The 25,891-nt window shown below is 43.1% G+C and overlaps 1 protein-coding gene and 1 long non-coding RNA gene across 6 annotated transcripts in view; one reads left to right on the top strand and one right to left on the bottom strand.

The window, feature by feature from the left end:
* The window catches only part of LOC136326420 (uncharacterized), a 115,764-nt gene extending 94,571 nt beyond the window's left edge, over window positions 1-21,193 (bottom strand). For both annotated transcript variants that reach the window (XR_010729445.1, XR_010729446.1), the window contains exon 1: window positions 21,060-21,193. This is a non-coding gene — a long non-coding RNA (uncharacterized lncRNA). The remainder of the gene's footprint in view (window positions 1-21,059) is intronic.
* MKLN1 (muskelin 1) overlaps window positions 1-25,891 on the top strand; it is a 328,173-nt gene that overhangs the window by 152,487 nt on the left and 149,795 nt on the right. Inside the window, exon 1 of one of the 4 annotated variants that reach the window (XM_066262315.1) lies at window positions 21,280-21,431. The exons of the other annotated variants lie outside the window; for them this stretch is intronic. Coding sequence (XP_066118412.1) covers window positions 21,334-21,431 — 98 coding nt within the window. The 5' untranslated portion in view covers window positions 21,280-21,333. Of the gene's footprint in view, window positions 1-21,279; window positions 21,432-25,891 lie in introns of those variants that run through there. 4 annotated transcript variants of the gene reach the window in all.

Here is a 25,891-nt window from a genome sequence, read left to right on the forward strand (position 1 = left end):
TATTTAACCTTCCTGTGTCTCATTTCCTCATCTAGAAAAGAGAAAGACGGCATCCACTTCACATAGTTATTGGGAGAATTAGTTAACATTTTAAAGTGCTTGAGTGAGGGCACTTTATTTATTTTTTTCTAATGCAAGTGAAAGTTTGTTTAGAAAGTCGCAGGGGTAGAAAAAGTGAGCCAGCTGGGCTTCATGGGCTCAAGAAACAAGTCACAAAGAAGGGCCCTTGGAGCTTAGGAGAGAGAAAGAGAGAGCAAAGGTATGCACCTTGAGGGAAGAAGAGGGGGGAAAGGTGGGTATGTGTTCCAGAGAGAGAGTGAGTGAGCTCTGGGGAAAGAAGGGGATGAAAAAAGGCAGAGGTAAATATATAGAGAGAAATAGAGACCATGTGTGCCTAGTAGTGAGGGCCATTTAAGTGTTTGTTAGATAAATAAAATACTTCCTCTCGTTCATTGCACTCCATCCGCACTAGCCTCCCAAGGGCCTCATGTTTGTTGTTCTCCCAGATGGTCACATGACCAATTTTTTCACCTCCTTCAAATCTTTGTTCAAATATCACCTTTTAAATGATGACAACCCTATTTAAAATTGCAATCCCCTCCTCTGTACTCCTGATTTGTTTATTTTTCTCGTTAGCACTTATCTACTTCTAATACTCTATATAATTTGCAAACTTCACTGTTTTTCACCTATCTCCTCCAACTAGGAGGTACACCAGAGCAGGGATATTTTTTTTCATCTCTGATGTATCCCAAGTGCCTAGAACATTGCATGGGACATAGTACCAAATGCTATTTGTGGAAAGAATGAATACATTGTTTTCAACAAAGTTGAACCATTTTGAAGAATGATTTGTAAATGCGCTTCCTAATGTGTATATAAATTGCAGAAGATCTCCACAAAAGATGTTCTCTTAAGTTGAATAGATATGATCTCCTTCTCACAAAAGTGTTTAAGAAATTGATCATCGCCTGGCCTGTAGTGGCACAGTGACTAAAGCGTTGACCTGGAATGCTGAGTTTGTCAGTTCCAAACCTTGGGCTTGTGGTTAAGGCACATACACAAAGCAACTACTATGAGTTGATGCCTCCCTCTCCTCCCCTCTTCTCTCTCTCTAAAATCAATTTTAAAAATCTTAAAAAAAAAAAAGTAAATCGATTATCAAATGTTTTCCAAAAAACCCCATATTTAAAGATAAACTTTAGCTGACTTAGGTCGAGCTATCTTTAATTCCCAATAAACATATTCTGATTAATGAGGCTGATCAACTCCTGATTGCTAGTGGACTCTGCGGCACTGTCATTTATCCAGCATGACCTAGAAATCGTGGCCTGTCATCAGGCTACGGAAAGAAGAGAACTAATCAGCACCTATTCTAGGTTAAGTAAGCTGCTGGGCTCAAACCTGTGAGGCAGATGTCATCATCGCCATAGTACAGATAAACAAACCAAGGCCCACATCACATACCTAAGAGGTGACAGAACCAGGAGTCAAACCATCAGTTTGCAAAATCTATGTTCTTTCTAGTATTTCACGTTAAGCCTCAGATTTCTCATTTGTAATAATATTATGACAATTAAAATAACATGTAAAGCAGAGAATACTCAATAAATGACAGCTTTTTGGTTTTTTTTAATGGCCATACTTTAGGAATGATAACGAGATTGTTGTGTCCCCTTGGGGAATAATCCCATAGCCTTTCTGTGGAGAAAGTGATCTGGACAGTGGAAGTAAATCCTATGGGAGAGAGTAGGAGTGGCCATGTTTTACAAAGAAGGATTTTAGATTTAATAAAAGTTTAAGTACTTATTATACTTTACTTCATTAAGAATTGACTTTATGGCCTGACCAGGTGGTGGCGCAGTGGATAGAGCATCGGAATGGGATGCGTAAGACCCAGGTTCGAGACCCCAAGGTTGTCAGTTTGAGCAAAGCTCACCAGCTTGGACCCAAGGTCGCTGGCTCCAGCAAGGGGTCCCTCAGTCTGCTGAAAGCCCACGGTCAAGGCACATATGAGAAAGCAATCAATGAACAACTAAGGTGTCGCAACGAAAAACTAATGATTGATGCTTCTCATCTCTCTCCGTTCCTGTCTGTTTGTCCCTATCTATCCCTCTCTCTGACTCTCTCTCTCTGTCTCTGTAAAAGAAAAAAATAGGAAAAAAAGAAATGACTTTATGGTCTCTCACTAGCCAAATCTGAGACAATTAATTTGATTACCAAAATTTTGTTTGTATTGTTGTACAAAAATTATGGCTGATGTGATAGTGGATAAAACATTCCATGATGATTGTATAAAAGTGATTTTTTTAAAAAAAAGCCAAATATTCCAAGTTATTTAAAAAGTGGGGGGAGCCTGACCTGTGGTGACACAATGGATAAAGTGTTGACCTACAATGCTGAGGTCGCTGGTTCAAAACCCCAGGCTTGCCCAGTTAAGGCATGTACAAGATGCAACTACTATGAGTTCATGCTTCCCGCTTCTTGTCCCCTTCTCTCTCTAAAATAAATAAATAAAATCTTTTACAAGAGGGGGAGGGGAAAAAAAAGACATGGAGGAAAAAGAGAAAAACAAAATCTTCTTTACAGAAGAATGCCAGCTAATAAGTGAAGCAATGATAAGGCCTACGAAAAACACTGCAGTGTAATTGCAGTGTAATAACTGAGTTAATTAATGACTGCTGATGGATGATAAAACCTTTGAGTGAAGGGTTGATGGCTGTTATGAGTTGAATTATGATTCCCAAAAAAGGTAAGGTGAATTCCTAACCCCCAGTACCCCAGAATGTGATCTTATTTAGAAATAAATTCATATCAGATACAATTAGTTAAGATGAGGTCATAATCCAGTAGGATGGAACCCTAATCCAACATGATTGGTGTTCTTGTAGGAAAATGATCATGTGAAGACAGAGACACAGGGGGAATGTCATATGAAGATAGAGGCTGAATTGAAGTGTTGCAGTGACAAGCCAAGAAATGTCTGGGGCTACCCCAAACTGCAAGAGGCAAGGAAGGATTCTCCATTAAGGTTTCAGATAGAGCCCTATCAACACATGGTTAACATACTTCTAGCCTCCAGAACTGTGAGACAATAAATTTCTGTTGATGGAAGCCATCCAATTTGTGGGTAGTCTGTTATAGCAGCCCTAGGAAAGTAATACAGTGGCGAACGGGATAGAGACTATGTACCAAGATATCAACTCACCCATAGAGCTTTCCAGAGAAGAGCTTTGTAAGTTACCAATTAATCAAGTCTCAAACTTAACATCACCAATAGTGGGACAACCTGACATTACATACCTCTGGATCGGATGCCGTAAGTGGTATACAATATCATTTTGATAGACCGATTGCAGTAGGCCCAGATTCTTTCCCTGCCTCATCCATACCCCTTGCAATGACTCTGCAGCAACTCCCATCGAGAGGTGTAATTTATTTCTCCACCACTTGAATCTATACTGGCTTTGTTACCTGCTCTGGCTCACATAATGCAGTGGAAGTGACAGAGTGCCAATTCTTAGCCTAGCCTTCAAGAGATCTTGCACAGTTCCATTCTCTTTCAGACTCCTGTCTTGTCCATGAGAACAGGCCAGGGATAGCCTGCTAAGTACGATGGATAAATGGAGCAGAGCCAAGTGATCCCGGCTGAGGTCACCCTAGACCAGCCAGCCCCTAGTCAATCTGACAGATGACTGTAGATACATGAATAAGTCTAGCCAAAATCAGCTGAGCCCAGCCCAGATCAACAGAATGACTTAGCCAATGGCTGCTAATATTATGCCATGGAGTTTTGGGATGGGTATGATGACTTATATAATATTTTTGCCGAATATATTTAAATGGAAACTAATCGTGAGGAAAAAGTCAGAAAAACCCAGAACATGGGACATTCTACACTACAACTGGCCTAGACACTACAAGCCAATGTCATGAAAAACGAGAACAAAAAAGTAATGAGACTCAGATAGACAAGTTTTTTCTATCTCAGCAATAATTGACTTTTTTTTTTTTTTTTTTTTGTATTTTTCTGAAGTTGGAAACGGGGAGGCAGTCAGACAGACTCCTGCATGCGCCTGACCGGGATCCACCCGGCATGCCCACCAGGGGGCGATGCTCTGCCCATCTGGGGCGTTGCTCTGTTGCAATCAGAGCCATTCTAGCGCCTGAGGCAGAGGCCACAGAGCCATCCTCAGCACCCAGGCTATCTTTGCTCCAATAGAGCCTTGGCTGCAGGAGGGGAAGAGAGAGACAGAGAAGAAGGAGAGGGGAGGGGTGGAGAAGCAGATGGGCGCTTCTCCTGTGTGCCCTGGCCGGGAATCGAACCCGGGACTCCCGCATGCTAGGCTGACGCTTTAGCACTGAGCTAACCGGCCAGGGCCAATAATTGACATTTTGGACCAGGTGATTCTTTGTTGGGGTTGTCCTGTATATTGTAGGATATTTAGCAGATGTCTTGGTTTCTACCACCAGCTATGACAATCAAAAGTATCTCTAGATATTGCTAATTGTCTGCCTCAGGGCACTGGACTAGAGGGACAGAACCAAATGGAATGTAAAGACTTTAAGATCTTGGGTCAAACAAAGAAAGATGGTAATAAAGGACATTTGGAAAAACTAGAGAAATTTGAATGTAGAATTAACTATGGTGAAGAGTTAATTTTCCTAGGTCTGAAAAATGGTCTTGCCATCATGTAGGTGAATGCCTTTATTATTAGGAAATGTGTGTGAATTATTTTGAATGAACTATCATAAGGTATTCAACCTACTTCCAAATGCTTCAATGGATAAAAATGTATATAGAAAGAGATAAAGCAAAGGTAACAAAATGTTCACAATTGGTGGATCTAGGTAAATGTTCACAATTGGTGGATCTAGGTAAATGTTCACAATTGGTGGATCTAGGTGAAGAATATTCATTGTATCATTCTTTTAACATTTTGGGCTTAAATTTTTTTTAAATAGTTGGGGGTTACCTTTTTTAAAAAGAGTTAATCTTATCTCCAGTGCCTGACTCCTTAATGCAAAGACCAGGCCTGTTCTAAATGAATCTGGTTGCTCATTCTGTGTTGCCTGGACAATGAGCTAGCTCAAACCAGGTATGGGGTGTTGGGGACCAGGAAAAGGGCTGCTCCCAGCCAGAGGAACTGTATACAAGCTCAGCTTTCCATAAGACCACTGGTTTCCTTTCTCTTGTGTAACATCCCACAGGACCAAAAGTCTAGGTGCTGGGCAGCTTGTGTGTGTTTCCTGGACAACTCTGGTAAACAGCTGGCACCAAAATCCAGGCTGCCTGGTGCCAAGACAGTCTGATTTTTCCACTCACTGATAAGGTACTCTCACACTTGTTCCATATAAAGAGACCAAAAGAGGGGCAAAGTTCCCTTTCCTGGAACACAAACCATTCTGTGAGGCCAGCGGGCCAGCCAGAAACAATAAGAGGATAGGGTCTCCGTGCCCTCCCTTCTTTCAATGACCTTGACATTCTAAGTTTCCTCTTTCCACATTAAAGCCTATTTTTTTTTAACCTGTATATCATGTGACACAGAATTAAAATCAAGCGTTGGTGCATTAACATGGCCACTTGAAAGAGACTCTTCTTGTGAGAGAGCTGATATTTAAAAGACAAAACTCAGAAATCAAAAAGAAAGATATTGATAAATACTTTCATGTAAAACACTTAAAAATTTTTTGAGAGAGAAAAACATCAATTTGTTTTTCCACGTATTTATGCATTCATTGGTTGATTCTTGTATGTGCCCTGACAGGGGATTGAACCTACAACCTGGCCAGGGCTTAAACTTATATTGCTGATGGAAAGGTGGATGGGAACCATTTAGTGCTTACAATTTGAGAACACCTAACCCAATCTTAAATGTATATACATATATCATATTTTGACCTAGTAATTTCATTTCAAGGCATTTATCCTGTGGATCCTAGATAGAGTCATACAAGTTCCCAATGACATATGTGTAAGGATATTCATGGAAACTTTTAAAAAAGATTTTATTTATTCATTTTAGAGAAGAGAGAGAGAGAAAGGTAGAGTAGGGGGAAGAGCAGGAAGCATCAACTCTCATATGTGCCTTAGCCAGGCCAGCCCAGGGTTTTGACCCACGGTTTTGAACCGTTGACCTCAGCATTCCAGGTCAACGCTTAATCCACTGCACCACCACAGGCCAGACTGAAACATTTTTATAATAATAGTAAATGGCTATGATTGAAATGTTCATCAGTGGGGCAACAGTTAAATAAATGTGGCACATACAATGATGAAAAGATCTTGTAATATCTGTATGTGCTGGCATGGAAATATTTCTGATACATTATTAAATGAATAAGGCAGGGTATAGGTCTTCCTCCTGTGTGTCTCTCCTTCACTCTCATGTGACCACCACACTTAACAACACTTCTGACACCAAGCAATTCTGTGACACCATCTGGGTGTCCTACAGTTTAATTAAATTCTGACACTATCTACCTGGAGATGGTGTTAGATCCCACAGGTTAGCTCAGTCCCATGAGATCTCCCCACTTCAGATGCCAACCTCAAGCAGTAAGTCCTCAGGTTACCCACAACTTCTGACTTGGCTACAGATCAGAGGTTTGTGTGACTTCCTCCCCCTTGGATTCGATTATTTGCTAGAACAGTTCACAGAACTCGGGGAAACACTGCATTTTGTTTACCAGTTTATTAGCTAATAAATGATCATTTAAGGGATGCAGATGAACAGCCAGATGAAGGGATACATTGGACAACATCCAGGAAGGTCCCTTGTGCCGCAGCTTCTGTCGCTGTGAGGCTGGGCTGCATCACCCTCCAGTTAGGTGGTTCTCCCGGTGGGAAGCTCTCTGAACCCCAAACTATTGGGATTTTTATGGAGGTTTCATCACATAGGTATGATCAATTATTAACTCCATTTCTAGTTCTAGGGGATAGAACTCTCACCCCTGGAGAACGAGGGGGTGGGGTTGGAAATGCCAAGCTTCTAATCATAGCTTGGTCTTTCTGAGGACCAGCCCCCATCCAGGGCCATTCAGGAGCCACATCACTAGAACAAATGACACTCCTATCACCTAGGCAGTTCAAAGGAAATTAAGAGCTCTGTGTCAGGAAGTGGAGACTAACTATTAGGGAAAAAAAATGCTCATAGTGCTCTTATCACTTAGGCATTTACAAAGGTTTTAGCTCTGTGCCAACTGGAGGCAGAGACCAATATATGTATTTTCTATTATCTTACAATAGGATACTGTATATTATGTAATCTGCTTTGTGTAAAAATAGTGTATCTATTATATATGCTTTGTGGCAAGAATACACAAGAGATAGTTAACAATGCTTACCTTCCGATAAGGAGAATGAAAAGGAGATTATTTTCTTTCCATTTGAAACTTTTTTGATGTGTGAATTGATATTTATGTTGGTGTCTTACTTTCACAATGAAAAAAGAATAGGCCCTGGCTGGTTTGCTCAGTGGTAGAGCATTGGCCTGGGATGTGGAAATCCTGGGTTCAATTTCCAATCAGAGCACACAGGAGAAGTGACCATCTGCTTCCTCACCCCTCCCTCTCTCCCTTCTCTCTCTCTCTCTTCTTCTACCTCAGTCATGTCTTGAATGGTTTGTGTAAGTTGGCCCCTGGGTGCTGGGGATGGCTCCATGGCCTTGCCTCAGGTGCTAAAATAGCTTGGTTGCTGAGCAATGGAGCAGCTCCAGATGGGCAGAGCATCACTTGGTAGGGGGCTTGCCCGGTGGATCTCAATCAGGGTGCATGCGGGAGTCTGTTTCTCTTCCTCCTCGCCTCTTAATAATAATAATAATAATAATATATACAGAAAGAGAAAGAGAGAGAAAGTCCTCACTTAATATCATCAACATGTTCTGCAACTTCAAGGAAAATGATGATAATGAACAACTTTAGCCTATTTATAGGCTAATTGCTATAAATAAGAGTTCAGTTCCTAAGGCAACATTATTCAAGGACCTTGTGGGACATAGATCATGCCTTGAAACAGTTTTCAAATGCCAATCAGTGCCCCTTCGGTTACTTCCTGCAGAAAATATTTTAATTACTGAAAGAGGACAAGGCTATGCTCAAATTGATTTTAACTGGGAATGCATATATGCAAATAATATCGAGCCACCACAACAAGGTGTATGATTTTTAGAAACTAGGAAGATTGAATCAGATTGGTTTCCAAGTTTCTTAAAGCGGTCTCGAGTCATTCACCCTTCTTTGGCAAGACTCCTATTGGAAAGCCCAGCAAGGCAAAAGCAATGTGATAGAAAATTTTTTTTCTCGTTCTTCCTCGCTTCTGAGTTTCTTCAGGAGCATAGAAGTTAGGATATAAACATGATTCAGAAGCACTGAGATATAAAGAAATTTTGCAAAGGTGCTTGGATGATTCTTGCTCTTTATAAATGCATCATATTTGTGTCTGGCTGCTTCTCTTTAAAACACCCAAGGTACTAATCTGAGAGGACAGCCTCTATCAGGGGAACAATTTCTGTTCCCAGTGAAGTGGCACATTCAGTTCCTAGTGCAGGCTCACTTAATTCCTATTAGTCATTTCACAGCTGTATCTTGGGAAGAAAAAAAAAATCTCAAATGCTTTTGGCTTTCACAAGTAAACGAAAAACAAGGCCTTCCCTCTTTTTGCACAGTTCCCTGTTTGTTTACAAATTTAAGTCAATAAACAATTGTCTATCTTTGTGGCTAATTCTCCTAAATATTTTAGTTTGTCTGCTGAGCTACCTGGTTTCCACTCTACTTAAAACTAGCTATGTTGCCATGACATAACAGGTGGAGGCCTGGCTGGGTAGCTGAGTTGGTTAGAGCATCGTCCCAACACGCCAAGTTTGTAGGTTCGATCCCGGGTCAGGGCACAAACAAGAATCAACCGATGAATGCATAAATAAGTGGAACAACAAACTGATGTTTTTTTCTCTCTCTAAATTCAATAATAATAATGAAATAGTAGGTGAATGTTGGGTCACCCACCTCAGTTTGTCATTGAATTAATGGTACAACTTCTGTTTGGTGGTTCATGATTCTAAGGTTGTTCCGGGACACTGATTAAAAACACAGGTCAACTACCAAGTGAGACACTGGCTCTGATCAAGATTTGTTTGTTATTTTTTAGGTTGCTTAAGGGCACTAGATGAATGCACAAATTTGTTATTGAAGAGTTGCTATGAATACTGAAGATGCATATACAAGATTGTTATTGTAGGTTGGGTTGTGACAGCTGGCCCTGATTTAGTTATTTCCTCAAGAAGACACTTTGAACAATTATTTAAATGCCTCCCCTCTGCAATTACAATAATGATGATGATGACTTTGCAACTGAATATGCAATTCAGGGTACGTACACTCAACTACTGTTTTTAGCTTGTTTCTCTTTTTCACATTGATACCAGCTGCTATTGTTGGGGTTATCGAAAAACAGAACCATTTTTCTATTGAGGGTCACTGAACTACATTTAAAAAAGTAATCTAGGGCCAACATGGAAAGTTATATGAAAAATAATTATTAGTATTTAAGGAATGCTAACAATAAGCATGTTTTTTTCCTCCTTGGAGAGAGAAGTATAGTACTTTCAAAACTCATTTGCTTTTAAAATTAACAATAAAGTATCTTATGTAATATTATAAATATCTGACAATGGTTTTGTTCTATAGTCAATCAAGGTGCTGTAAGGGAAAAAGATGGTGAAATGGAGAAGACAGTGTATATTGTGGGGTAAGGGGTGAGAATAGAGAGGGAAAAAATGGATTCAGATGCAGAAGCGATAGCCTGATGCAGAGGATAAAGAAAGATAAACAAGAGGTCACAGGAATGAGACAGTGACAGGGTAGGAGAGCAGGTGAAGGAGACAGGTGGACAGGAAGGGGAAGAGAAAAATAGGTAAAGAAAGGAGGAGGGGGGAAAGACTGAGTAGCATGGGGACTTAAAAAAAATTTATGTTTGTTTTAAAGATGAATATGGGATTTCTGGAACATGACAATGATGATATCCCCATCACTTGTTCTCGGGTGTCTTTGACATGTTGTTTAACTCCTGTCCACAGCTCCTTAAGTACTCAAATCGTATTGAATGTAGACTTGGTGGATAAGGTGGGAAAGCTAGAATGGAAGGAAGTCTTACAAAGTGGATGTCCACACTAGATGCCATTGTGGAATCTGGTTTCTCCATGCAGGACTTCGAGGGAGAAATTCCAAAGGGAGGAGGGAGCTCAGGTGTCAGTTTCCAGCTGAGCGCTTCCTGAGTGCCACTATCCTAAGATGTAAGTGGGGAAAGTCCTCAACCTTGATTGCGCACAGAAATCTTTTGAGGAACTTAAAATTAATATATCGATGACTAGGTCCCACCCCTAGTTAAGTGGTGTGGGAATTTGAAAAAGTTTCCCATGCAATTCCAATATGCAGCCAAGAGTGAGAGCCACTCCTGAGATGGTTCTCTCTGAATGTGCTCAACAGAATCCTATTATAATGCTGGGTTTTTTGGGGCCATAAAGCAGTGACTTGAAATTAAACTGGATAAAATTAAGTCAAAGGCAAGAGGTTGTCAATCTCTGTGCTATATATTTAGTAACTGGCATGGTTGAAAATCAGTTGTAGAGGTTGGCAGAGATCATTTTGAACTTATTTGGAAGTATACAGGAGGAAAATAAATAAAAATGATCAATATTGTAAGAAAGGTCTTTGTAAACAATTGAGAAATGACCCGAATCCAACATTATGAAGACATATGGTGTCTCTTTGAAGATAAACTTCAGTTGACCTCCTCGGGCTCATCTGAGTTCCAGGGGAACCAGGAGAAACTGTTTGCTTCCTTTCTGGTTGTTTCTTGTACTGTATAGCTCAGCTCAGCCTCTTGTCCTACGGGGCATCCCGATGTCCCCTATTTCTCTGATTTGCTCTCCAAATGAATACGGTTCCCTTTTCTATTGTGGAACCAATCTAGAATTTCCTATCACCATGCTCTTCTATTTCTGATATTCCCCAGTTCCCTCTGTCCAGTCCCCCCTGTTTCAGTAACACTGCAACCAGTTCAACCTGCCCATAACCTGTGCTAATCCTCTCAGGAGGAACAGGTAGAGGAGGAAGCTGTCCCCACTCAGCCTGGTCCTTTCATAACAGGTAACACATCCGTATTTCCACTGATAGCGGCATTCTGGAGCCAAAACTGGATGGAAGTCCAATATGATGACTTCCATGTGAAAGAGGAAATGAGGGTTGCCTTGATAGACCCACAGGGGCCAGTACCTATAAGACAACGAGATTAGCCTGACCAGGTGGTGGCGCAGTGGTTAGAGCGTGGGACTGGGGCACGGAATACCCAGGTTTGAGATCCTGAGGTCGCTGGCTTGTGCGCGGGCTCACTAGCTTGAGCATGGGATCATAGACATGACCCCATGGTCATTGGCTTGAGTTCAAAGGGGTCTGGCTTGAAGCCCAAGCTCACTGGCTTGAGCAAGGGGTCACTCACTCTGCTGTAGCCCCCTGGTCAAGGCACATATGAGAAAGCAAGCAATGAACAAGCAATCAATGAACAACTAAGATGCCACAACAAAGAATTGATGCTTCTCATCTCTCTCCTTTCCTGTCTGTCTGCCCCTTTCTGTCCCTCTCTCTGACTCTCTCTGTCTCTGTCAAAAAAAAAAGGGGGGGGGACAGCTTTAGTTAGGAAATATATTTGGCCTGTGGCCTCATGAAGGTAATGCTACTGCTACCACTACTATGACCACTATTATTACTTTATATCATATACACTAATCCTTCCTGAATTCTGTATGTTAGCCTGTTTAATATCTGACCACTTGATTGTGAGCTTAATAGGTAGGTGCATTCCCAGCACCTGGCCCATAGCAGGTGCCCAATAAGTGATTACTGAATGAATGGATAAAAGGTTAAGCAGTCCAGTCAATGAAGGTGACCGCAACCAAGATGAAGTGAAGGTGGGTTGGCTGGGGGACATAAGAGGAGCTGGTTCTGTCTCCCCTTTCACAAAAGACCAGGTGCTGGGACAAAAGCACTGACAGATACTAAGCATCCCCTGAACCTCAAACTTGCTCTACCCAGAGGGCTGGGATAATTTTTTTCTGAGCCAATTTCACTTTTCCCAAAAGACTTTTTAGTCCCAAATACATTAGGAACCAGTGTTAATTGCTTTTTGGAATGTTATTTTGTCAGCTTCATTTAGATGTGGTAATTTGCAAAGCAACTCCCAGCAGTTGACAGTTCATCCATACTGTGTGCTGTTCAGACATTTCCTGGGATTCCTGCCCACCTCGGAGGCAGCTGGCGGTGTTCAACAAACCAGGATATGTGCTCACCTGGGATTAACTTGGAATCAGTAGTGCTTTGTGATATCTGGGACTTCTTTTTTCAATTCTGAAAATGTGAAGGCCCAACCTTACTTAATCAAGAAAATAAAAGCGCAGTAACTCATAATGAAGAATTAGCAGGCACGATTTCGTCCACACTAGGTGGCTAAGGAAATAGCAGCTCTGACAGAGAGTCAATGACAAGGTCAGCTAGCTGGTAGCCCGAGGTCGGGGTCTAGAATCTATATTTTTGGTGCGACACCAAACTGTGAGCTGGGGTCTTCTGGATTTATGCCTGTGTGGATGGACGTATTTAAGTCATTGCTTCTTTTTGAAGCACTTTTCTCTGGCCAAAGGCTTCCTGGTCCTCCTTCACACATCCTTCAAGGTCGCAGCTCAGACCAAAGTGCTTATAAAAAAACTAGGCACTTAAGAGAGGAACCATTGCCAGTTCCGGTGCACCGGTTCCAACCAAACTCAGCAAACCAAAGGAGGGATAAAGTGGTCACTGGAACCAGGAGTTTCTAGGTTTGGGTGCCAATAGGCAAAAGGATGAATTTGGCCTGATTTCTCCAGCAGGCTGAGGCTGCTGCTGCTGCCACCTCCTGGGAGAAGACAGACCCAAGCTTTGTACTTGAAGCTAGTTTCATGGTTCACCTCTGACTTGGGCAGAGGCCTCAGTGGGCTCAATCACCTTTGTCTAAGAAAACAGATCGGATATCCCCTTGCTTAGCAAACAAAACATGGGTATTTGCTTTTCATCTGCTCCTTTGGGCAGTGTTGTGCTCAAATAAATTATTTCAAACAACCATAACACAGTTGAAATGAGTTAGTCAGGAAACCATGGGAGAAGAGAAGATTGAGGCAGAGCACTTAGCTTTAGGAATACAATGGATTCTTTCCCTTGGCCTTCTGAATCCTGAATGCTGGGGTGATGTTAGGAATGAATACATTTGAGAATTGTATTAACAAAGAGGGCACGTGTGAGTTTGGCTAATCTTGACCTTCAAGAATCTGAGTTTACTTGCAGGGCTGTTGTGAGGATTAACTGAGATAATGCATGCAAATTCCTGACATGCAAGATGGTCCAATGGGAATTATACCGGGGCAAGTTCATTCTTCTAATCCACACGGTGATTTAATTCCTTTAGTGACCAAAAAATAGATTGACAGCCCCCATGCCTTTTGTTCTGTTTAGTCTTCTGATCCAGAGATGACCTCTAAGCAAATTCCCTTTAGTTTCAAAAACTATAATCCTAAATTAGTGGTTATGGACTGAATGTTTGTGTTCTCCTAAATTTCATACATTAGGTTGAAGCCCTAATCCCCAATGTGATGCTATTTGGAAATGGGACCTTAGGACAGTAATTAGGTTTAGGTGAGATCAGGAAGGTGGAGCCTAATGAGGGCATCAGTGACCTTGTACTGGGTGCATGCTAGAAAAAGTCAATATTGCTGTGATGGAACCCCTAAAGGTGATTCTGGTGAGAGTTCAGAGAGAGAACAGGAGAGAAAGCTTCTATCTTCTTAGAGAATATATAAGAAATCACGTACAGAATGGTAGCAGAAATATGATCAGTAAAGACTACTCGTGTCTCACACAGAAATGAGGAACATGGTATTAGAAACAAGGTGACCCATGTCACAAGGTGGCAAAGAACCTGGCTGAACCATGTTTGTGTTCTAGTGTTCTGTGGAAGGTAGAACTTCCAAGAGATGACAGTGGACATCTAGCTGAGGAGATTTCTAAGAAAAGTGTTGAAGAACCAGCTTGGTTCCTCCTGACTGCTTATAGTAAAATGCAAAAAGAGAGAAATGAATTGAGGATGGAACTGTTAAGAAAAAGGATCCAGGATGTAACGATATAGAAATTTCTTAGCCTGTCCATATCACAAAAAAATGAGAAAGCTGGGTTTGGAAAAGAGTATCAAAAGTGTCGCTAATTGCCCATTGGATAAGGAGATCAGTGTGAAACTGAACCACAGACCTGGGTTTGAACTGAAGGGGATGGGAATGAAGGAAGCCTACTGGACTTCTTGAATTTTCTAGGACCTGGCTGGAGCAAAGCTATTCTTCAAGACAAGGGAAGAATGACCCTGAAGGCAATTCAGAGATCATCAGGGCTGCCTCCATGGTTTCAAAAGGTGGAGAGCATTGCAACAAGCCAGACAGCCCCCACGCAAAGCCTTGGATGCCAGGATCTGTAGGGGTGTGTCTCTAGCCTGGCAGACTGTGGGGCAGGGGTGAGGGGCAAGTGAGGGGGCCTGGGGGAAAGAAGGGGTTCAGAAAGCAGAGAACATCAAGAGAAAGGGGATTATTCACAGCCTTGAGATCTCATAGAGTTTGCCTTGCTGGGTTTTGGATGTGCTTGGAACTAATCACCCTTTCCTCCTCCTTATTTCTACCTGTTGGAATGGGAATGTCTATCCTATGCAGGTTTGGCTTCATAGGCTGGAAAGGAATTTTGCCTTAGGGTGAATCTCAGTCATATCTGATTTAGATGATAGATGAAACTTTGGATTTTATAGACTTTAGGGTTAGTGCTGGAATGAGTTAATACTCCTGGGGTTGTTGGGATGGAATGAAAGTATTTTGCTTGTGAGAAACATGCATTTTGGGGGGCCAGGGGTGGAAGCAAGAAGGTGGCTGTCTGCAAACCAGGAAGAAGGCTCTCACTAAATACCAAATATACCTGCACCTTGATCTCGGATGTCCCAGCCTCCAGAACTGTGAGAAATGTTTGTAGTTTAAGCCATCTAGTCTATAATAGTTTTGTTAAAACAGACTCAACTAAGACAGAGAAGGAATTCAGTAGGAACTAAGAGATTCAGTTCAGGAAATATTTCTTGAGGATCTACTATGTGCTAATTGTAGAGAATTAAAGAAGAATCATGTAGGTGTAGACCTAAAAATTTCCCATTAATTACATTAGGAACAAGGTGGCTGAGAATTAGGTACTTGGGTTCTAGATTCAGATCTGTAAACAGCCCAGTTGTACAAGTGAATTTAGGCGTAACGTCTAACATATTGGGTATTTGTCTCTTCATCTGTTGCATAACAATATTGTAGAGGGAAATTCTTCCATTTACAGGCTGGCAGATAAGACACTGAATACTGTGCTGTGCTTCAACTCTCTAAACCAGCTAAAGCTGTTACAGAAACCATGAACTTGAACAACACCAGTAAGCTAAAACAAGGTACTTACAGGACCTAGATTCCCCCCCCCCCCGACCTGTGAAGCATAGGGTTTGTTTTAACTAGTCATGTACAGAGCTGTGGATTTATTCTAGCCTTTTTATAGTATTTGTTTTAATCTTTAATTACTGTAATAACCCTGAAAGCCATTACTAACCATTAAAGACATGTTCTTTTCCCCTTCAGCCCATTGGTGTATTCCTTTGCCTGGAAACAAATAAAATCAGCTGTATTTGTTTTCCTTCCTTTTAAACTCTGATGGTCTTCATTATTTGACAATATTTTGTATCTGAATAGTACTTTACAGTTTGCTAAGTCTCTTTCCACTTGAGAAGAATGGGATGCAATCAACCAGGCTGGGTTTTTGAACCAAACAGATTCTGGTTCTGTCACTGAATAGCTATACTTCTTTGGATAACTTATTGTATCAGTTAGGGTCCTAGCTGGGAACAGATGGCATTCTGAAATTGGGCAAGCTGAAAGGTTTAATAAACAGACTTTTTATAAATATGTGAGGACATACCATGAAACCACAGGGAGCAAAAATGAGTGGTTACTGGAACCCAGAACCAGAGAGAGCTGGGGAGAGGCCACTCGGGAGGAGGTCTTGTTCCCTTCAAAGTAAAGGCCAGTCAGCCCGAAGTGACCTTGCGGGCAGGGAGTCAGGGGAATGAATACCCCAATCTCACTATCTTCCCACCGACCCTGTCCATGGAGGTGGGGAAAGGGGACCGAAGACAACAATTATTTGACCTTTCTGAGTCTTATTTTCCTCATTTGTGAAAGGAGGAATAATGATATTTATGCCTCAGGGTTTCTGTGAGAACTAAATGAGAACTTATGTTATAGCATAGCAGACAAGTACTCTTCCTTCACTTGATCTTCAAAACTCCCTTTTGAAATAGAAAAGATAGATTTTGATTAAATTCACTTGATAGCGGTAGAAAATGAGACTCAGAGAAGTGACTTTTCCACAGTTTCATGGCCAGAAAAGTTGCAGAACTAGGACTGAAACTAAGATTTTCGATGTATACTCTCGGTTTCTTTCCCTGGACTATTTTTGAATACAGGGAGTATACCTCAGCCCCTTCTGCTGCCACAGATGGTTTCTTCTATCTAGGGTTGCTGTACCTGGAGCTATGGTGACACTGCTACGCAGAGAAAAATTCGTGGTCCCGGGTATCAGTGCCAAAGCCAACAAAAAAAGAAATAAGCAACCATTGATTGGTTAGCTATGATGAAGGTCAAATGCCTATGAGGTGGCTTAATATAAGACTCTGGCCAATATAGGCCTCCGCATTGGATATTGGCAATTCCACTTGCATATCTATTAGGCATCCCCTATACAGTACACTGATGTCAGAATTCTTGATTCCTTCTCCCTCAGAACTGTTCCAACCCCAAATCTTTCCCTCTTGATAAAAGCATCATAATCTACATAGTAGATTCTTTCTTTTTTTTTTTCCTGCCTTTCCCCCCTCGTCAGCAAGTCTAGTGGGCTTTACTTCCAAAATATGTCAACCACTTCTCTCCCTCTCCTCTGCTAGTCCAAACCACCATCATTTCTTGTCCGGCTACTATAATGCCCTCCTGTCGACCCTCCTTTACTCCAACCCATCTTGCCTCTCTTCAATCTTTTTTTCTTTTTCTTTTTCTGCAGAGTGATCTGTACAAAATGTAAAGTGAATTTTGCTATCCATCGCTCCTTGGCTTGAGTCTCTGCACAGATCTCTCCTTCACATTCCTGTGTCATGACTTGTTCCCAACACTGTTCATGCCCTATTTGTTCTGACTGTCCTCTCCCCCTCCATCACTATGCTCCGGCCACACTTTCCTGTCTTTGTACATAGCAACCCCTTTCCTGCTGTAGGCCTATTGCATTGGTTTATTCTCTCTCCCCAGAATTTTTTCCTCTAGCTTTTGCATGGCTGGCATGTACTTACTGTACAGGGATTAGCTCAAATATTACCTTAGAGAAGTTTTCTTTTACCATCCAATCTAAACACTACTCCAGTGTAGTCTCTTGTCAGAACCTAAAATACACAAACTAAAATTATCTAGTTGACTTGTTTATTACATTTATTATATGTTTCCCTACCAGAATGTAAGCTCCATGAACGCAGTGTCCTTGTCTGGCTTGTCTGTTTATCCCTGTCTCCTTAGCATCTAGGATTTTTTTTTTTTTTTCAGGAAAAGATCATGAATGGTGACAAACCAAATACAATCAGTTATTCTGTCTGGGGCAGGGGTCTCCAAACTTTTTACACAGGGGGCCAGTTCACTGTCCCTCAGACCATTGGAGGGCTGCCAAATACAGTGGTCCTCTTACTGACCACCAATGAAAGAGGTACCCTTTCCAGTAGTGCAGTGGGGGCTGGATAAATGGCCTCAGGGGGGCCGCATTGCGGCCTGCGGGCCATAGTTTGGGGACGCCTGGCTGGGGAGTATTTACTATGAGACCTATAGTGAGATTGAAAGATGAGTCAAGATGATTGCTTTTAGGGGACAAAAAGATGACTTGGTTACTAGAGCTGTTGATCCTCCCAAAATGATGATCTATTATTTAGTTCTCCAAGAGGCCATCAAGGCCCTGGCCAGTTGGCTCAGTGGTAGAGCGTCGGCCTGGCGTGCGGAGGTCCTGGGTTCGATTACCGGCAAGGGCACACAGGAGAGGCGCCCATCTGCTTCTCCACCCCTCCTCTCCTTCCTCTCTGTCTCTCTCTTCCCCTCCCACAGCCCAGGCTCCATTGGAGCAAAAAGATGGCCTGGGTGCTGGGGATGGCTCTGTGGCCTCTGCCTCAGGCGCTAGAGTGGCTCTGGCTGCAACAGAGGGACACCCCGGATGGGCAGAGCATCGCCCCCTGGTGGGCGTGCCGGGTGGATCCCGGTTGGGCGCATGCGGGAGTCTGTCTGCCTCCCGGTTTCCAGCTTCAGAAAAAAAAAAAAAAAAAAGAGGCCATCAATATGTGCCAATCTTTGAAGTGTGGGGGAACTAGAGGAACTAAATGGCTGCTGAGAGTTTCCAGGAACTTTTCCAGGATGTCCCCATGTATCCTTACAAATAAACCCCATCCCCTAAGGCGGTGGTCGGTAAACTCATTAGTCAAGAGAGCCAAATATCAACAGTATGATTGAAATTTCTTTTGAGAGCTAAATTTTTTAAACTTAAACTATATAGGTAGGTACATTGTTATTAACTTAATTAGGGTACTCCTAAGCTGGCCAAAGAGCCGCATTCAAGGGGCCAAAGAGCCGCATGTGGCTCACCAGCTGTGGTTTGCCAACCACTACCCTAAAGTAATGCCCCAAAGGCTAAGAGATACAAGCTACTAACAAGACTCCTGAAAAATTTGAAATTTCTTCAGTTTTCTATTTTATACAAATTTTGGGTTCAGTATCATACCTATCTGTATTTATGTTAACATACGAGTGCTTTAAATTATTTTACCCTTTATAAAATCTATGCTGTAGGAAAGCCATGTTATCCTGAATCTTCACATGCCCCATGGCAATCAGACCTCAGGGATACCTGTTTGCAGTCTGAGAAGTTCTTGCATTCTTATTCCTTTGTAACCCAAGTTCTCTTTTAGCACAATGCACTTAGTCTTCGAGAAATATTTATTGACTATCCACTATGTGCTAGACACTCTAACAGGGCTGAGGATGCAACTGTGAACAAGATATGCACGACTTCTGCCTTTATGGCAGTTATAGTTTAGGGAGAGAGAATGAGAAATAAGGAGGAAGTTAAAATATATTGTAATTTAACTAATTGCTAATTGAATAATTGCAAATTCATATAATTAGCAATTATATTCATTGCTAAGATAAACAGGGAAAGTTAGAGTGCCAAGGGAAAAGTAGAAAATGGCATTGAACCCCAAAATAAGTGATGGGGAGTGGTTTTCCAGAATAAAATAATCTGAAAGAGGAGCAGAGTTAGCCAGGTGAAGATGGGGGACGATTACTCCTAGCTGTGCTTAGACTAAGCCCTGGAGGGAGACCAGAAAGAACAGGAGTTACAGGAACCAATTCTGTGCGTTAGTTTAGTGTGGCTGGAGTAAAGGGTGCAAAGGGGAAAGGAGAGAGGGAGAGGAGGCTGGAGAGATAAGGCAGGATAGGAAAGGCCTCTGCTAAGGCCTTTTGATGTTACCCAAAGGGAACAGAAAGTCACTGAAACTCAGAGAAAGTCATTTAGGAAGAACTGGTCTATATGCTTTTTTTGTTTGTTTGAAGATCACTCGTGAACCATAACTCCACGTCTGCAAAGAAAAGCACTCTCCCGACATTAGGTTGAGGCATAATTAGCCATTGCGGAGTCCGGAACTAATTGAACTGAGTCACCACCTTAATCGTCGCCGTTTAAAAGGATTTTCTTCCAAAGATAATCCACCGATCCCTTTCGGGACTAGCCTCCTCCGACCTCTCTCCCTGTCTCTGCACTCCCCACTGGAGTCCCCGGGATGACAGCGTTCCCTCCAGGAGCACAGACTTTTCCAACACGCGGCTACACTCACAGCGCACGTGACTTTTGTAGGGTGACAGGCGGTGGCTTCTTTATCGAGCATTCCCGATCTGCTTCGCTAGTGGCGGCCCCTTATTATATTTCCCCCGGGGGAAACAGAGCATCGGGAGATGCGAGGACGTTTGGGCAGGGTATAGATTACCGCGGGAAGAGAATAAGTGGAGGCGCTCTCACGCCCTGGCTCCTTCACTGAGAGCCTCTGCGTGAGCGCTTTCCTCTCTCGGGTGGCGATGGAATACTGTCCCGGCTCTCCGGGGGGTGGGGGGTGGGCTCTTAGACGATGAGTGACAAGGGCTCTGGCGGCTGCAAAGGCTAAACCAAGAGACAGACTCGCCTCACCCCGACAAACGGGTTCCTGAGGGGAGCATGATCTACAGCCACCAGCTACTGACAGCGGGAGTCCCTTTTTGGATGAGACGCGGGTATGGTGCCCAGGTGGCATTCAGAGCCCAAGGACTGGCATTCCCTCCGTGGTCGTTTTCTTCGCAACCCTCTCTCGGCCTCGCGCTCTTTGCGAACTTTTGGGTTACACGTCAGAGTGAACAGCGGGCAGAGTTAACAAAAGGTACACTGGTGTCACGCAGCCACCCCGGGTCCCCAAGGATTTTTGTTTTTTTCTGGTCTGGGGCGGGCGGGATGAATGTCATGACCTCGCAAACCAACTCCACAAGATAGGTACGCGAGGGCTGGCACCCAGTGCTCACCACGGAGGGCACAAGGCAGGACAGGAGGGCACGCGAGCCTTTCCCTGGCCCGTGCCTGCGTGCCCCTAGAGCACGGGGACAGGACATCTGACACCACGACCACTCCAGAGGGAAAGGGCATTCGCTCTTCCACTCCGGGTCCTTTCGGTGCGGTGTCCTTAACACGGATTTATCAACTGCAGAGGGCAGGGGTTTCCGAAGTCGCAAAGGCGTCCCTTCGCCAAGTTCATCTTCTCGCGCTCCCTTCCTGGCCCACAGCTACCACGTATTTCTTGTCCTGATATTCTTGGGTTTTTTCCTTACCTCAGCTTGTAAGACAAGTCCTTTTGCGTCACTCCCTCCAAGTCCCACAGGAGAGCCCCTCAGGTTCTCACACTCCCGTCCCAGTTTCAGGTAGTCCCTCCAGAGGGTTCCGCGTCGGAAACTCGCGGACATGCGCGCGCCTCCGCTAACCCATGAAGCGAGGCTCAAGTTGCGGACAGCTGAGCCGGGCCGCGGCCCCTTTAAGATCAGGCCACGCCCCTCCCTCCTTCCGGCGCGGCCGGCGATCGGTGGCGGCTGCTACGGTGCTGACAAGATGGCGGCTGGTGGGGCTGTCGCTGCGGCGCCCGAGTGCCGGCTTCTGCCCTATGCACTGCACAAGTGGAGCTCCTTCTCCTCCACCTACCTTCCTGAGTGAGTGCTGGGCCTAGGACTGGTGCTACCATGCAGTGCGGTGGGAGCTCGGCGGGGCCAGGCGGGGCAGGGGAAGGCGCCGAGCCGAGAGGCCCAGGCAGGGCCTGGTGAGGGGACGCGCGGCCTCCGGAGTCAGTTCAGCCGCGGAGTGTTGTCGGTCCCCGACGCGGGGAGAGGATAGAGTGGGGAGAGCGAGGCTGCGGGGAAGGGGGAGGTCCGTGGCGGGTCCCGAGCGCTTCCACCGTGAGATGCTGCTCCCGGGATTTGGGGCTGTAGAGGGCTTGGGGGGCGGGCGGCTCGGGGAGGTGGGGCAGCAGTCGGAGCTTTCGGGGTCCGGCCGGCTGGCGCCCTGGTGGAAACGTCTGAGGTCGTCCGAGCTGGCTCGAGACAACGTCCGGCGTATCGCTGTCAGGACCGAGTGTACAGCTGAGACGAGGAGTCTCTGAGGGGGTGGGAGGTGGGGGGTCTTTAAAAGTGACGAGCACCAGAAGAGTGGTAGAAGTCACGAAGGCTGAAAAGTTGTGCAGTTCATCCGAATCCATGCAAGCGTGGGGCTTTCCTGGGGTTTGCAGGGCGCATGTTTTCCCGGCTGGTAGTTCTTGAAAAGGGGGGTGGACCGGAGGGACATTGCAGAAGAGTTCCATTATAGTATGGCTCGGATTATGGATGTATTTATATATAGACACAGACCACTTTCCCAACATAAAAACTCAAATATGGACAGAAGAGTCGCACTTAAGTGAACTTGACTACCAACACTGACTTGGTCTGGGTCTTCGGTTGTGTTGTTAAAGTTCCATTGCATTATTAGCGTTGTATATATAATGCTTAACACTGCATATGCTTTTCTGTAGCAAATTCCTTCTGCACTGCCAAGAAGTACTTTAATACAGTGTTTATTTTTTCTTTAACTTATTTTTGCGAGAAGGAAAAGATCAAATTCCAGTTTTAAGCACAGATAGAGAAACTGATTTGGTTAGGTTTTAAGACCTGTGCGGACCCTTAAGAGAAGTGGTAATTGTCCCCGTGGACCATCATCTCACTAGCGCTGGATGGTTTTGTGAACAAAGAAGTTACAAGTAATACATTTTTATGTTACTGCACAAATGAAGTGGTTAGATCTGTGAAGCATATTCAAAGAAGTTTTCCAACTATTCCAAAAATTCTTCACATTTGGATTTCTCTAAGAGAGTCAGATCCATCAAAAAATCTCAAAATGGAGCTGTGGCTAGAAGAATCTAACTCTTGCCTGCCAGGCCATTCTCCTGTCCACCAGGTCAAGGATCTGGTTCAGTGAAGGGGGCCAAGTGACCTGTGGTCTGATCTGGCCTTTGTGTGCTATTGATGGATTGATGGTTGCTGTATGGCGGTGACCTATTGATGTTGATTGAAACTTACTTTGTGAGTGAGCCAGGTAAACATAGCCCTCAGCTGAGCCAGGTAAACATAGCCCTCAGCTGGAATGGAAACTTGGCTCTAGGTACTTGACTTCTGATTTTCAGGGCTGACAAATTCTTGAACCTGAAGATAATCATCATTTTTCTGTACCCAGGTTCAGATCACAGACAGGTGGGAATTGGGTGGCATTGTTTGATTTAACAACTGTGGAGACATTTTCCTGGTCTTGAGTTAGGCGTCATCCAGGATTTCACTCCTTAAACTTCTAGTGTAGGAATGAGATCTGGATATCACAAGTCCCCTCCAAGTTACTAGTAAGGAAATGATTTAGTGGGATGACAAATTTACTCTGACTTATGTTTCATTGTCCTGGCCCTAGTTTTGGGGTTAGAAGGCACCTGTTTGAAATAGGAGAAGTATTTTATATTTTCTCAAGTATTTCATAAACTAGTATTTTATGCATATTTAATTTTCAAACACTTGAATTACAGTGTCTTATTTAGTGCCTATAATAGTCTGCTGACTTGTGCAGCGTAGTTTTTATTTTAAAGCACTAAACTATTTTAATAAAAGGAAGAGTATAATCTGACCTTTTTTATTTGAAGGAATGTGGTTGAGTATTACGAAGCTGGAGTTTGAGAGTTTTGTGTCTGCTGGGTTGGTGTAAGAAGAGGTCGGTTTTCCTTAACTTTGCTCTGAAATCCTAACAGCAACTGTTATATCTTTACTGGTGCTGACAGTCATGTTAAGATATATCCTGAGCAGGTCTAATGTTAAGTAAAGCCATTTGTTGAAATTGTCTGCAGAGTAGCAAATACTTATTGATTACAAGTTACAGGTTAAGACATTTTGAGGGGTAATAATGCAGTAACAATCTTATGAACGCTTGAAAGTTATTAAGTCATTTAACCCTCAATTGTGTGAGGAATCTCCATTTTTCAGCCCAGGAAAGAGGCATGGGAGGTTAAAACTTGCTTAAGGTCACACTGCTAGATGGAGCCAGGATTTAAAGCTAGGCGATTGATCTGGCCCCACAATCCATGGTCTTAACTGGAGTGCTGTTCTGCTTCTGCACAAAGGAGGAGGCAGGAATTCAGAGATTTGAAAGAGTTGTATTAAAAACACATTTTAGCTATATAAAGATGTGAAATCATGAAAAAAATAGAAAAATTGAGATCTCTATTTTCTTCCGAAGGACTTGGAATTTTTTTCCTTCTCCCCAAAGCAGGAGGAAACAAACATTTCTCCTTCTAACCCTTTTAATTTATTTGGACTTTAAACATTTTAAAGCAGATCTAGTTATGGATGACATATTTTTTACTTTGAAACTAATGAGGTGGCCCTTTATTTTTTAGTGTACTCAAAAAGCTTGCCAGTATTTTACTTTTTTCCTGAAATTTATGCCTACCTTGGGAATTAAGATAAATACTTATTTAAATGGGTAATTATTAGATTACAAGCACTCATATGTAAAAATATTTTATAAACTGCTAATGCCTCTAATGTGTATTGCTGTAGCTAATAGTGAAACAAGCTATAATTTATTGAGTACCTACTATATATGCAAGATTTTTCTTTTTTTAGAGAGAGAGAGAGAGAGAAAGGAAGGGAGAGATGAGAAGCATCAACTCATAGTTGTGGCACCTTAGTTCATTGATTGCTTTCTTCTGTGTGCCTTGATGGGGGGTGGGGGGCTCCAGCTGAGCCATCAACTGTGGGCTCATGTCTGTGATCCCATGCTCAAGCCAAATGAGCCTGCACTCAAGCCAGTGACCTTGGGGTTTCGAACCTGGGTCCTCAGTATGCCAGGCTGATGCTCTATCCACTGCACCTCTGCCTGGTCGAGTGCAAGATGCTTTTTATATATAGTTTTACTTAATCCTAATCACAAATCTGCAAGATAGGTATTATATTTGTTTTGCAGATGAAGAAATTGAGGTCCATACAGGTTAAACAACTTGTTCAAAGTCATATAGTTCTCAAGAGGCTTGACAAGTTCGGTATTTAAAAACTAATGTATGTGGGCCCTGGTCATCTGGCTCAATGGTAGGGTATTGGCCAGTTTGTGAAGGCCTCGGGTTCAATTTCCTGTAAGGGCACACAGGAGAAGTAACCATCTGCTTCTCCACCCCACCCCACCCTGCCCCCTTCTCTCTTTCTCTCTCTTTTTCTTTCCCTCCCTCCCACCTTCCCTCCCTCTCGCCCTCCTCATTCTCCTCTTTCTCTTTCCCTCCCGCAGCCATGGCTTGATTGACTCAAGAGCAAATTGGCTTCGGGGACTGAGGATGGCTCCATGGCCTCCACCTCAGGCACTAAGAAATGGCTCCCATTGCAACGGATCAACGACCCCAGATGGGCAGAGCATTGCGCTCTAGTGAGCTTGCCAGGTGGATCCTGGTTGGGGTCTATGTGGGAGTCTATCTCTCTGTCTCCCCTCCTCTCACTAAAAAAACAAAACAACTGTTATATGTGCCTCTAGTCACAGTCACCACCTATTGAGTACCTTCTGTTCTTCAGGCACTATGCTTAGCACTTGCAGTGTTTGATTTATTCTTCACAAAAATTTTATTATAAACATTATCATTCTATTTTACAGCTACGGAAACTGAGGTTCAGAGAGGTATGTTAACTTGCTCAGGTCCAAGACTTGAAAGGATAGGAGATAGGATTCTGATCTTGGGCCTTCTAACTCCTGTTACCAAAACTTCTTCGCTAGTTTACGCGACTATAATATGTGCGTAATTGAGAATACAGATAAGTAAGTGCTATAAGGATAGAACAGAGAGGGAACAATATATAAATATATTTTATCTTTACATTTATGGTTTTACTGTATTACATAATATGAAAACTAGGAGGAGTGTTGAAAGTGTTTTTATACATTAGGTAATTTTATTGATTTGGAATGATTATTGTTTACATATTAGTAAGTCTTAACATAATTTAGATAGTAAAATTTGATGTATCCTTAAGTGTGTTTACCTTTTTTCTGTTAGTCTTTTTTTTCTTAAAATCAAACATTAATTAAAATGGTTTCTTGGCCCTGGCTGGTGGCTCAGTGG

This window comes from Saccopteryx bilineata, chromosome 2, assembly GCF_036850765.1.
Source record: "Saccopteryx bilineata isolate mSacBil1 chromosome 2, mSacBil1_pri_phased_curated, whole genome shotgun sequence".
Taxonomy (NCBI): Eukaryota; Metazoa; Chordata; class Mammalia; order Chiroptera; family Emballonuridae; genus Saccopteryx; species Saccopteryx bilineata.